The 14316-nt window shown below is 16.0% G+C and overlaps 1 protein-coding gene across 1 annotated transcript, besides 28 other annotated features; it reads left to right on the forward strand. All coding sequences in view use genetic code 6, as the record gives it.

The window, feature by feature from the left end:
* The first annotated feature begins 280 nt into the window (after window positions 1-280).
* Window positions 281-354: a microsatellite.
* Window positions 291-355: a microsatellite.
* A 519-nt stretch (window positions 356-874) lies between these two features.
* IMG5_121120 (oxysterol binding, putative) lies at window positions 875-2114 on the forward strand (the record flags this gene model as incomplete). Its single annotated transcript, XM_004032447.1, has 2 exons — window positions 875-1581; window positions 1744-2114. A coding segment is annotated over one exon (639 nt), but the record flags the coding sequence as incomplete, so codon positions are not given.
* Window positions 1015-1057: a microsatellite.
* Window positions 1015-1060: a microsatellite.
* Window positions 1656-1713: a microsatellite.
* Window positions 1658-1740: a microsatellite.
* Window positions 1686-1723: a microsatellite.
* A 192-nt stretch (window positions 2115-2306) lies between the features above and the next one.
* Window positions 2307-2355: a microsatellite.
* Window positions 2354-2438: a microsatellite.
* A 1524-nt stretch (window positions 2439-3962) lies between these two features.
* Window positions 3963-3992: a microsatellite.
* A 573-nt stretch (window positions 3993-4565) lies between these two features.
* Window positions 4566-4600: a microsatellite.
* A 227-nt stretch (window positions 4601-4827) lies between these two features.
* Window positions 4828-4868: a microsatellite.
* Window positions 4869-5072: 204 nt separating this feature from the next.
* Window positions 5073-5106: a microsatellite.
* Window positions 5107-5216: 110 nt separating this feature from the next.
* Window positions 5217-5274: a microsatellite.
* Window positions 5275-6823: 1549 nt separating this feature from the next.
* Window positions 6824-6890: a microsatellite.
* Window positions 6891-8777: 1887 nt separating this feature from the next.
* Window positions 8778-8836: a microsatellite.
* Window positions 8837-11077: 2241 nt separating this feature from the next.
* Window positions 11078-11164: a microsatellite.
* A 26-nt stretch (window positions 11165-11190) lies between these two features.
* Window positions 11191-11239: a microsatellite.
* Window positions 11240-12085: 846 nt separating this feature from the next.
* Window positions 12086-12125: a microsatellite.
* Window positions 12126-12861: 736 nt separating this feature from the next.
* Window positions 12862-12969: a microsatellite.
* Window positions 12869-12969: a microsatellite.
* Window positions 12970-13784: 815 nt separating this feature from the next.
* Window positions 13785-13827: a microsatellite.
* Window positions 13828-13830: 3 nt separating this feature from the next.
* Window positions 13831-13887: a microsatellite.
* Window positions 13839-13879: a microsatellite.
* Window positions 13847-13894: a microsatellite.
* Window positions 13848-13922: a microsatellite.
* Window positions 13860-13929: a microsatellite.
* A 10-nt stretch (window positions 13930-13939) lies between these two features.
* Window positions 13940-14042: a microsatellite.
* The last annotated feature ends 274 nt before the right edge of the window (window positions 14043-14316 follow it).

Below are 14316 nucleotides of genomic sequence, written 5' to 3' on the forward strand. Positions count from 1 at the left end.
GTATTTCTAAATAAGGATTATAAGATTTATAAAAAACTTAAATGAAGGTTAATTTAGAAGATTTTGATTGCACATAAAAAAATGATGAATAGTATAATAAACTTAAAATAAAAATGAATAAATTGTTAGAATATTATATTGAAAACAGAAAAGAAAAAAGCGAAGAATATGAAGAAGATATGTATGAATTTATAGTTTTTTAATCTATATAAATAAAAAATATTAATTAACTAAATCAAATATAAAAGAATATAATAAAACCATATAAAATAAGTAATTTTTAATAATTAATATAAATATATATATATATATTAATAATATATATATATATATAAATTTATTATTATATATATATGTTTATTTTTATATAATTGTCTTTATTTATTTTATTATAAATATTAAAATATATATATGTATATTTATATTATAAATAAATATATTTACATATTTTTTCCATTATATATTAATAATATATTAATTTTTTTTTTTTATATTTTATAAATATTATTATTAATTTAAACTAAAAAAAATTTAATAAAATTAATTTTAAAAGTAAATATATATTTAAATTATTGATATAGATGATTAATATTTTGAGAAAGAACTTGATGATGTTGGTGAAGAATTAAGTTTAATTTAAAAAAAGAATATTGAAATAATCTAATTAGATTAATTTAAAAATAGATAACCGCCATGTTTTTTAGTTAAAGATTCTCCTTTTAAACTTTCATAATCTCCTAATCTTTCAGACAATAACAATTTTAAAATTTCAAGTGTATAAAAGCATATACTATAGAATATTGATTAAACAGAAAAAGGTTAATTAATAGAATCTGATACTGAAGATGAAAATGTAATTTTAATCTTTTTGTCAAGTTGAGTCTTAAAAAAACCAACTTATAACCTCTTAAAGAACAGAAACAAAGTAAAGCTAGTTTCTAACAAATTTATTAGATGAAAAAAAACATAATATACTTGAGGAACAAGATAAAAAAAACAACATAGAAGAGTAATAAGAAGATGAAGAAGAAGATGAAGAAGAAGAGGAAGATGAAGAAGATATATAAATATTAAAAGCCGCTGATAAAAACGAATATTTTATAGGAAATAAATAAACTTTATAAAAAATATCTGATAATATACCTTTAAATAATAATAATAAATAAGAAGAAAGAATAAAAGATGCACATAAAGCAGGAGGGAAAATATGTCCTGATGAAGGAATAGTTAATAATACAAGAAATGTTGGTAAATTTATAATTAAAGAAATTGGTAGAAAAATTATTTCAGGAGACTTTAATCTTACATAAGTCAGTTTTCCTATAAAAGCTATGATCCCTAAAAGTGCCCTTTAAACAATACTTTTAGGGTCTTGTCTTTTTCCCGTTTATATAAATAAAGCTGCTAATATTAATGATCTAGTGGAGAGATTTTAAATTAATTATTACAGCCACTTTTGCTAATTTTCCTGTTGCCAATACTTTCTTAAAGCCTCTTAATCCAATTTTGGGTGAAACTCTATAAGGAAGCTATATTGATGGAACTAAATTGTATGCTGAATAAATTTCTCATCATCCTCCTGTATTAATTAATATATTTTTTATATTTTATTTCACTTTAATATTCTTATAAAATATATAATTTTTTTTTATATAAAATATTTTATTTTATATATTTATAAATAAATATTTTAATATATTTATATATTTTTATATATGTATATTTTACATTTTTATATTTTAGGTCTCATATTTTCTTGTTACAGGTCCTAATAATTTTTATAAATTTTATGGATATTATTTATATGAAGCTAAAGCTGGCTGGAATTCTTTAACTCTGAAAAATAAAGGAAAAAGATGTCTTATTTTTAAAGATGGATAAACTATTAAATATAATTTTGGTTATGAATATTATAGTGGGACATTTATGGGAACTATGAAAACTGAAACTTTAGGTTCTATTGAATTTACGGATGTTTAAAATAAAATATCAGCAATAATTAATATAGGAAAAGTAAAAAAAAACCTTCAGATTATATATCAGGAGAAATTAAAGTTAATGGCAAAACAGTTTCTAATTGCTATGGATCATATTTAGGTTTCATTGAATTTGATGGAAAAAAATATTGGGACTTTAGAGATATTTTACCTGTTTAAATTAATATAATTGATTCTGAGTTAAGTAGTGATCATTCGAAAAGAAAAGATAAATAATACTTATTGGCAGGAGACTTAAAAAAAGCTTAAAATGAAAAAGAAAAAGGAGAAGAAATTTAAAGAAATGATGCAAAATTAAGAAAAAAGTTTATGGAAAGAAATAATAAAAATAAATGATGTAAAGAAATATAAAAAAAATATAAATATATATATATATATAAAAATATATATTTATATATTAATATATATATTTATTTATATATTTATATATATAAATATATACATTTATAATTTTATCTAACTAAAACATTCTTTTTTTCAATTGTCATTTAACATATCTACAATAGATTTAGACACTTATTCCCCATAGAACTATGTTATTTATTTTTTATTAAGAAAATTAAGCTGTGTTGTTTTTATTCCTACAATTGAATTCACATTAAATTTTGTTTCAAATTCAATTTCATAATCATTTAAGCATTCAACATAAAATTACAAATTATTTTCATAAAACTAACTATCACAAATTTATTAGGAAAAGCTAATTTTTTAACTTTCAGTGTTTATAATTTCTAGATTTTATCCGCAATCGCATATTGTTTATACTATAATTCTTTATTTTTTGAAATCTACATTAAGTACTTATGAAAGTAATTTTTATTACTATTATATATTCCAACTAAAAGTGGATTATAATTAACTTTCTTAATTATAAATTAATATCTCTGGTTCTTATTATTTCATGTTAAACCAAAACGCAATATCATATTCTTTTTCCCAATTAGTAATACTTATAAGAACCCCGCTTATTTATAATTCCAAAACTATAACTTATAAAGGTGATTCGCATTTTAATATATTCCATATATGGAATTTCATTGTACTTTTTTCATAAAATACATTAGAGCAAATTACTAATTTATCCCTTTCGTCTAGTTTTTCTATTATTTTTTCTCCCTATCCTTATTCTATGTTTATTATTATTTATTATATTTTATAATTTTTTCCCTATTATTCATCTTATGTTGAATATGCCGTTAATATTAATTCTTAAATATTAACCATATTATCATTTCTTTGTTTTTTTTCACATAAAACAACTATTTTACTCTCACTGAATGAGTATAATTGGCTATCATTTACAACGTCAGTTATAAAATCTTCATTTTTTCGCAAGTTTTCAGGTACACATTATATTGTAGGAGCTTATATTTAAAAATAATCTATAAACTATTGCTATTATAAATTAAATAAAACTAATTTTTATGCACTTTATTAATAAAAAACAAATAACTAATCATCAATATTACAATATTTTTCAGGATAATATTAAAATGTTCCTTAACTAATTTAATTATTATATTTTACATCTTATAAAATATAATTAGAATATGATTAATCTTTTTACTTATATATTAATAATAATTTGTAGTTATGTAAAGGTATTATGTGTTTTTGTGTATCTCCTTTAAATTAATGCTAAATACTTATTTATTTTTACGATATTCGATATTATTTGGACATATTTTTTTATTTTATTTACAAAATAAAATTAAATATAAATTTATATATCTTTTTTATAAAAAATAATAAATTATTAATTATACTATACTAATTACATATAAATATAAATAAAAAAAAACATCATATATATATAACTATTAATAAAACTTTTTAAATAAGAAAATTTATTATAAGAATATTTTATTTATTTATTTTGAATAATAATATACTTTCTATTTTAGATAAAAAGTAATCTTTTATTTTTATATTTATTTTATTTTATTTTTGAAATAGAAAAAAAAAATATATATATATATATATATATATTTATATTAAAAATAAAAATATCTAATAAATTTTTCTATAGGACAAATACACTGATTATTTAAAATTAAAAGGTAAAATCTAAATTTAAGTTTAAGAATTTGTTGAAATATATAAACAAGTAATAAATACTTTAAATAATAAAATCAAATAATATTAATAATAGTTATAATAATTTTATTAATTAAAATAAAAAACAGCAAACATTTTATACTATAAGATATTAAAAATAGAAATAAAAAAACTAATATAATATAATGAAAAAATATTAATTAATAATCAAAGTTTTTTTTAAATTAATCTCTGTCTTTAAATTAATTTTAAAAATATAAAAATTTATAAAAAATATCGTATAAAATGAATTAATATATATGTAAAAAAATTATTTTATTAATTATAAATTAGTATATTTAAATAAGAAAAAATTATAATATACAAATATAATTTTTTTTAAAAATAATGAACAACCAGCTGGCTGGAAAATGTAATATTCGGTAAGATATTTTAAAAAATTAAAATAAATAGAATTATTTTTTGATTTAAATGATTTAGAAATATAAATTTATTTATGGAAAATTCTAAATTTAATTATAATGTATTCATTTAATTATTGTATTTTATTAAAATATAATTATAAAATAGGAACAGAAAATAAAAAAAATATCATAAGAAGATTTATAAAACTATTAAAATTATTTAAAAAAAAAAAATTTAAATTAAATAATTAATAGAAATTATATTTTTTATAAAGATGATTAAATGAATAAAATATTTAGAAAGTAATTTAACATTAAAATTTCTTTTTTTTTTCTTTATTTATAATTTTATTATCATTTGATTTTATTATAAATATATATATATATATATATATATATATATATATATTTTAAATATTAAAGAAAGTCTATATTAATAAATTAATTTTATACATTTTAAATAAATATTTTTAACTTATAGATTAATTCTAATTTTAGTATTAATTTTATAATTAAAAAATAAATATATATATATATATATATAACTTTATAAGTGATAAATATAAAAAAAATAATAAAGGTAGATATAATAATATTATTTATATATATATATATAAATTATTCTATTAATAAATTATTTATTAATATTTTATTTAAAATTCATTTGAAAAAATGTTTCATATTTATATTGTGTTATCTTGATTAAGTATTCATTAAATATCTTTTCATAATACCTTTTTATACAGCTTATTTTTCCTATATATATATATATATATATATATATATATATATATAAATAATGATAATATATATATTTTAAAAATATTAAATTACTTAATTAATAGTTTCTACAGCTAATTAATTTAGACTTTAAATATATTTATCTTATAAAAATAATTTAGGAAGTAAATTAAAATTATTTTTATTATTATCTCTAGTATAGTTTGAACTTTATCTTCTATACACACTTTAATTACATCTTAAAGGTATTTTATTTCTTGGATATAATTATTCTATATTTGATAATACTAATATTTAAGAAACTTTCAAACAATATTATCTTTCATTTGAAATATCGTTTAAATTATTATTTTTTAATGAAATTTTTCTTCTTTAACCAATATTTTCTTAATTTTGATTTATTTAGCAAACTCTATTTTATTAAAAATAATTCTTTAAGTTTTTATTATATTTAATATATTAAGAACTATTGCATTTTAACAACAAAAATTTCAAAAACATACAACACTTCGCCTTTTATATAAAGTCCTACATTTTCTATACACAAAAAATCTTCTCATTTAGTGTTAAAGGAATTTTATCTTCACTTCTCATTGTCGTAAAAGGATGTTATAGTACTTATATTGCTGAATATCTCTAAGTTGGATTAAAATCCAGTAATTTTTCAATCAAATTCTATACTATTTTCGAAAAATGATCAGGATATCTTAACACTAATTATTCTTTGTTTATTAATTTATTTTTGAAACTGTCTGAATTATCTTTTTTCGGATCATAAAAAGGATGATTACCTTAATCTAGCAAATTATAAATAATAATTCCACAACTCCAAAGATCGATTTATTTAGAATATGCGCAAGAAACGAAGAATTCTGGTGCCATATATAATAAAGTTCCACATTATTAAGTATAAGCATTTGTATTCCAAAAACAGAAAACCGAACTTAAACCAAAATCTGCAATTTTAATATTTTATAAATCATTCAAATCATTAATTAAAATATTATCTTTTTTTATTTTTATTTTTGTAAACAAAAAAAAAGTGCATGAATTTATATAAATATTTTAAATTAAAATAAAAACCTGGTTTTAAATCTCTGTGTATAATATTTTAAGAATGCATATAAGCTAAACCTTCTATAATAGATTTAGTTATTAAAGAAACTTCGGTTTCAGTAAATTTAATATTTTATTTTTTTCTTTATTTGATTTAATAATTTAATGACCCTCCTTTGGCAAGTTCCATACCGATTAATATTTTTGTTTTTGTTTCTATTAATTTCTTAAATTTTATAATATTTTTATGATTTAATTTTTAGAGTATTATGGCTTCTTATTTTATTTTTTATATACTTTATTCTGACATTCGTTTTTTGTTAATTATCTTTTTTTTTTTCTTTTTTTTTATTATTATTATTTTACTTTCACTGCTATTTCTTCTTCTGTTTATTAGTCAATAGCTTATATTACTTTTCCAAATGAGCCTTATCCTAATACTTTTATAGCAATAAAATAGGAGGAAAAGTTTTAAAATGTGTCATCTCCTTAGTTTAATTATTATTCTAATTATTACATAGTTTTTTTATTTTCTTATGTAAATAAAAAGAAAAATTTGTATTTACTTTTAATATTTATTTTTATATATAAATTATAATTTTATTATTTATAATAAAATTTATATTATTTTTATTTCTATTTTAAATTTTATTTTTTTAATTTATTTTTAAATAAATTGTATTTAATGTTTCAAAGCTATAAAAATAAAAAAAAATGTATTGTTTTTTAGTTTATTAATTAATGTAATTTAATTTTTATTTTTTTAGTTATAACAATCAATAGAAAAAAAAATATATTGAAATATAACTTTTTTTATAAATATATATATTTAATTTTAATGCTTTATTTATTTACAAATTAAAAAAAATCTATTATATAATAAACAAATGTTAATATACTTAATTTTAACTATACATATTATCAATTATCTTATTATTTATGATAGTTTTTTTTTTTTTTTAATTAATTAATTTCTTAATATAAAAAACTAAAATATAATATATTAAATTTATAAAAAAATAAATAGAAATAATATTTTTTTAAACATTAATTATTATCAGCTTAAAATTTTAATAAAATAAACATTAATAGTATTTTAATATATATATAATTAAATTTTTTTTTTTTTTTTAAAAAAAAAAAAGTTTTATTAAATAAATTAAAAATATGTATAAAAACTTAATGGAAGAATAATAATCCAAAATAACAAATAATAAATTAAATATAAATAATAAATTTATCTCAGAAAAATTGCTAGAAAATAAAAATTAGCCTAATCTTCCTATAAAAAGATTTTATAATTAATAAGAGACAATTAAAAAACAATAAACTAGTATTCAATAGTTTCAATAAACGAATGACTAATTTTATTAATTAAAATAATTAAGTCGATCATAAAAGCTTAGTTCTAGTACATTATAAAATATTATCCATTAGAAATTCGAAACAACTCAAAAAGATGACATAAGTAATATAAAAAATTTTGAACTGTATAAAATAGCTTAGAACAATAAAAATAATAACAAACTAAACAGTTAATAATAAAAAATCGTTTCTAAAAGCAATGCAAGAAATAGTTTTATGAAAATACCTTAGACATAAACTTCAATATAATAAAAATATTCTGATTTTGAAACTTTATAGCCTAATATTTTATATGAAAAGGCAAATAGAACTTCTTATTTTACATAAAATTTATCTTAAATAAGAAATCAAGAAAAAAGCTTGATTACAGAATAAAATATAAAGATAGATAAACCTAATCAAATAATAATAAAAGTAAATCAATAAATAGCTAATGATTTAGACCTAATTAAATAATATTAAATAAATAATTAAAAATTCACAAAAAATTTTAATGAATAACAAAATAATAACTAATTAACGGATTACTCAAATAAATCTAAATCATTAATTTATACAATAGAATATTACTAATAAAGTATAAAAAAAGAAATTAATTCTGCCTTTTCAGAAGCTCCTGCTACAAGAAACGATGTTATTTCATTATAAAAATGGTTAGATATTAATTTAAAAGAAATCGATAAAATACAAGATGGTACTAAAGCTTAATGCTTTTATAATGCTTTAAATGCTTGTAAAAAAGAATTATTAAGATAAATTGCTTTTGATTGTTAGGAAAGAGAAGAATTATTAAAATAAGTTTAAATCTATATTATTATTTTTATTATTATTTAATTTTAATTATTATAAAAAGTTGATATAATATTCAATTGTTGGGTATTAAGGTTAAACAGTTATTTAAAATTCATTAAAGGATAACTTAAAAATGAGAAGTTAGTAAATTAATTTATAAAAATATAATGATAATATATTCTAATCGAAAGAATTATTAATTGCAGAATTAATAAATTTAGTAGGATAATTAAATTAAAAAATAAATGAATAATAAAGTAATATTGATAATTAAGATAATTTAATGAAAGATTTAAGAAATCAAATTATTAAATCGAAAGAAATAGTCTAGTTTGTAAATAATTAAAAAGATAATGGAGTTAATGAAAATTAAAAATTAAAATAGAAAATATAAAAATTATAATAAAAAATTGTAAAATTAAATAATAATGCTAATATTAATAATTAAAAATATATCCGAAGTAAAAAAAAACTGGGAGTATTAAAATAAACTTATAAACTTAGAATTCTAAAAATTCTTTAAATTCCGAGTATATAGATATATTTATAAATAAATATTTATTATATGATAAAAAAAAAAAGCATATTTAATTCTGAAGTAGGTGAAAAAAATGATAATTCATCACTGAATTTAAGTATAGAAAAATTAAATTACATAGCATTTAATAATGCATATGATTAAAAAAAGTAGGAATGTTAGTAAACATAAACAGGTTATTCTTTGATAATGGAAAATCGTCTAAATTTAAAAGGGACCAAAAATATATAAACGGAATTAAACTCTATATTGAATTTTTAATATGATTCAATTTTATAAAATTAAGAAAGTTTAAATACATTTATAGAACAAAATAATAAATTAGAATAAGCATTGAAATTTTAGGAAAAAAAAGGGCAAATAACGAGTGATATAAAAATAAATATAACATCCTCAAAAATACGTTGTTCGTCTGAAAATTTAGATTTACCCGAAGAATTTAATTCTGGTTTGACAAAAAAATATTAAGTTATAATGGATAAATTAAACTCTAATTAAAACAGTATTAGCAATTCAATAGCAGATATAAATATGTCAGATGACGAAAGTAATGATCCATAAATGGAAGAATTTAAAAAATAACGCAAAAAAATTTTTTTAAAGGAAGTTAAAAAATCAACATAAAAATAATAAGACTAACAAAAAGTAAAAATATAAAAAAATAATAAAAAATAACAAAAAATAGATATAATTATTAGATTAAGAACAAAATACAATGGGAAAATAATTAGTAGATAAAGTAATAAAAAATAAATATCATAAATTTATTAATTTTATGCCTTTACCTACTTTATTGAAAGAAATTAATTTAATATACCTAGACAGAATGAATATGGTAAATGATAATAATTTAATAAAAGAATATGAATTTAGTAATTTCACATATTATTTTTTAACAAAATTATGTGGCCTAAAAGCTGTTGTAGATTAAAATTTACAATTTTTCTTCTTTCAATTAAAAAACATATAGCCATTTTAAGAGTTAATTTATTTGCAAGATTCCTAGGTTTATTTGAAAATAAAACTGACTAATTTTACATTAGATGAGTTAAATAAATACATAGAAGTATTAAATTACGTCCAAAACATATCTACAGTAGGATAACCGCCATGTCCTTATGAAAATGAGATTAATTTTATGGTCCCATTTATTCGAATAATGGCTTATGTGAGTAACTTTGTAGATACAGAATGTCGGAATCAGAAAATAGTATATTCAAGAAAGAAATAGAAGTACTAAAGAAAACAATACGGTACATTCTGCAGGAATAATAGACTTTGATGAAGTATTAAACATAATGATACTAAAATACAGGTAACTAGTAAATCGTGCTAAAGTTTATGTCATAAATGCTTTCGCGGCTTGTGATTTAGATGGAAATGGTGTTTGTAATTTGTAAGAATTTCTCATTTTAAATAAACATATAGAACCTGATATTTATGATGAAGATATTTTAAGTTAAATTTTTGAAAATAACGCAGATATAGTAAATGATGAAGGAATAAAAAATTTAACTTTCGATAAATTTGCAGTTGTTTGTGTAGAATATAATTTGTTTACAGATGAAGCTTAAGACGAATTTTTGGGAATTAAACATAAAAGAGAAATTGATTTTAAAATGGAACAACTTAAAGTTGATTGGGAAATAATGTTAAAAAATCAAATATAAGATATGTTTAATAAACTTTAAAATATTTCTAAAGACCAATTACTTAAATGGAATTAAATTATTGAAGTTTTAGATTAATAAATTTAAAAATCAACACCATAAGAATATAAGCATTTACTTTTGGCTTATAAAATATTAGAAAAAGAAGCCAAAAACCTCTTTTAATTAGAAGAAGACCTTAAATAAGATGAAATTCTCCTTAATTAATATCATGAAAAACATCTTAAATAAAGAAATAGATTATAAAGTGATACAAAAAATAATAGCATTGTTTTAATTAAAAAAAATAATAAAATTAATATATAAAAGAAAAAAAAAGTAATAGCTAATAATAATTTACTCAATATTCCAATAATGACTGGATACAATAATATAAGTAACATACAAAGTGTCATTAATAGAAAAAAAAAAAAACAAATTGATGCTAGCTAAATTTCTAATAAAAACAATTGTTAGAATAATAATAATAATAATAATAATAATAATAATAATAATAATAATAATAATAATAATAGTATTAATAATATTGATCATAATAATAATGACAAAATTAATAATATAGAATGAGATATATAATTATATATAAAATTATATATGTTATATAATTATAATTTATATCTAATTTAAATATATATATATATATACATTAACATATTTTATATATTTATTTTATTTTTATATAATTAGCTAGAATTTATTGGCATTTTCTTACAATTAAAAATATTTAATAAAAAAAAAAAAAAAATTATTAAGTTTATAATTAAGCATAACATAAGAGAGAAATTCTTTAATAAAAAAATAAATATTGAAGACATAAAATTTCACTCATAAATTTTTTTAACAAAAAATTAAAAAACAGAATTATTTTATTTATACTACTCCCTAATTATTATTTTAAATTAGTTAAATTATATATTTAACTTATAAAATAAAGTCATAAAACATAATAAGGTTATATTAAATTTAAAAAAAATATTTAAAATAAACTAAATTATATGAAAAGATAAAAAAAAATCATAAATTCCTTATTTTATAAATAAAATGTGAATTTTTAAATTTAAATAATTTAAATATTACACTTATTATTAGAAATAATTTATTAATATGAAAAATTTCAAGAAATATATATAAATTGCTTTCCTATTAGACTTTAAAAAAATTAAAGTAGGTTTTATATAAAATAAAAATATTTTATTTATTTTTATGAGAAGAAAAATAAAAAAATCTTTATTAAATAAATTAAAAATAATAATAAAAAAATATTAATATGCAAAATTTTAATTACATATATACTAAACTGAAACTGTATAATATTTTTCTTAATAAAAATAATACAATTTTAATTAAAATTAAAATATTTAAATTTACATAATTATATTTATATAATTAATTAAAAATAAATAATTCATTTTATATTAAAGTTTCTTCTATATAATAATGAAAAATATTAGAATTCAATATTAATTAATATAAAATAAATTTTAATATTAAACATATAATTTTACATAATTAATAAAAATAATTAACCGATATATGGATATAAAAATTTAATTTAATAAAATACTTTATAAGAAAAAAGAAAATATTTTTTTTTTTTTTATAGAAATAATAAAACTTATTTAATGTATTAAAGATATAAAGTTATATTTATAAAAATTATACAAAGAAACTAAATAATAAAATAAAAAATTTAAAATTATATAAAAAATCAAATTAAAAGCATTTAGATTATACATAATCTGAATAGTAATTAATACAATATTTCTAATAAATAAAATCTGCAATAAAAAAAAAAACTTAATATAATTAAGAATTCTAAAATAGAAGAAGCTTAAAATATTAAGCGATAGATTTAATAAACTAAATAAAATCAAAAAGAAATTTAATAGTCAATTCTAGAATAAAATAATTAAGTTATATAAATAAGACAAATATATATTTAATTATTAGATGAAGATAGTAAATTATAGTTATAAATATCATATATATGTAAATTAAAAAAGCTATAATTATAATAAAAATAACATGCATTTGATTAATATTTTTAATATATATAATAATTGATTTATTAGTTTATAAGAAAATATATTAATATTTTTAAATTAAATACATAAATAAATATAGATTTATAAAATATTAATTGAAATGCTTAAAAAATAAATTAACATTTATTTTTTTAATTTTAAATTGATTAAATAAAAAAAAGTATATTTTTAATTTAAATAACAATGAATTAACCTTAAAATCCTTAAGATTAATAATATAATACTTAATATTAATAATATAACCCTTAAAGTTAATAATATAATATTTAGTATTAATAATAAAATGCTTAGAATTAATAATATTATCAAAACTAAATATCAGATTTTCGAGTAATGTATTAAATAAATCAAAACTTAGATTAAATTGATTAAAATTACCTCACCTCAAAAAATGTAACTAAAATATTTAAATTTTTAAAATAATAATATAAATAGATATCATATAATTATGATGAAATAAAGGAATATGGTTAATGCAAACATTTAAATACTAAAGTTTATTATAAAATACTTTATTGCGATTTATTTGTTTGTTTAACTTGTTTTACTTTAGGTATTATAACACTGATAGCTGCATTATTTTTTTTTATTATTATAATTATTATAACGTTATTTGATAATAAAGGAAGTTGTGATGAATGCGATCGTTATTGTGATAATTGTTGTATAGTGTGTTATAATTAAGGAAGTAATTACCATTATGACACTTTTGAAAGAAAATATACACATAAAAACGATAGTGAATGCTTTTTAGCTAACGTTGAAGATTGCAGCATACCCGCAGAGGCAGATTTAAAATGTAAAGAATGTGGAAAAACTCTAAAAAGAGAAGTTATAAATAAAAAAAATTAATTTATAGTATTATAGCAGGAGTAATAGGTATTTTTTTATTTGCAACAGCTTATTATTATTATAAACAATATAAATAATAAGTAAAATGAATTATAAAATTAAAAATAAAATAAATTTAATAAATTTTATTAAAAATTAAATTATATATAATATTTATTCTAAAACTATAAAACAAAACAAAATAAAAAATGAAAATTATATAAAATAAAAAAAAAATCATTAAGTAAAAAAAATTACTCAAAATTATATAAAATAAAATGTACATTTAAAAATATAAGATATTATAAAGATAAAAAATAAATATTTAAATACATATAAACATATAAAAATATATATTTATATATATTATATATATTATATATTTATATATTTATATTTTTTATTAATTAATTTTTATATATTTAGATTTATTATACATACATTTTTTTTTATTATATTTTGTAATTTATATTTAATATTTTTATTTTTTTAAATCTCATTATATTAATTAATTTATATTATCTTTTTTTTTATATATATTATTTTAAATTTTTTAATCAATATTATTTTATATATTTTATTAAATTTTTTTCACAATTAAATTTTCTGCTGCTTCGATTCTTTGTTAACCTACTTAGTTATGTGTTACTTCTCTAATTTCAAATATTTTTTTCATACTTTCTTAAGTATTGTATTTTAATAATCTAAAAATACAATAAGTTATAATTCCTGTTCTATGAATTCCTGCCGCACAATGAATTATTATATTTTCATTACTTTCATCTATTATATTAATAATTTAGATTAATTTTTAACAAA

This window comes from Ichthyophthirius multifiliis (assembly GCF_000220395.1).
Source record: "Ichthyophthirius multifiliis unplaced genomic scaffold scaff_1120509250967, whole genome shotgun sequence".
NCBI classification, from domain to species: domain Eukaryota; phylum Ciliophora; class Oligohymenophorea; order Hymenostomatida; genus Ichthyophthirius; species Ichthyophthirius multifiliis.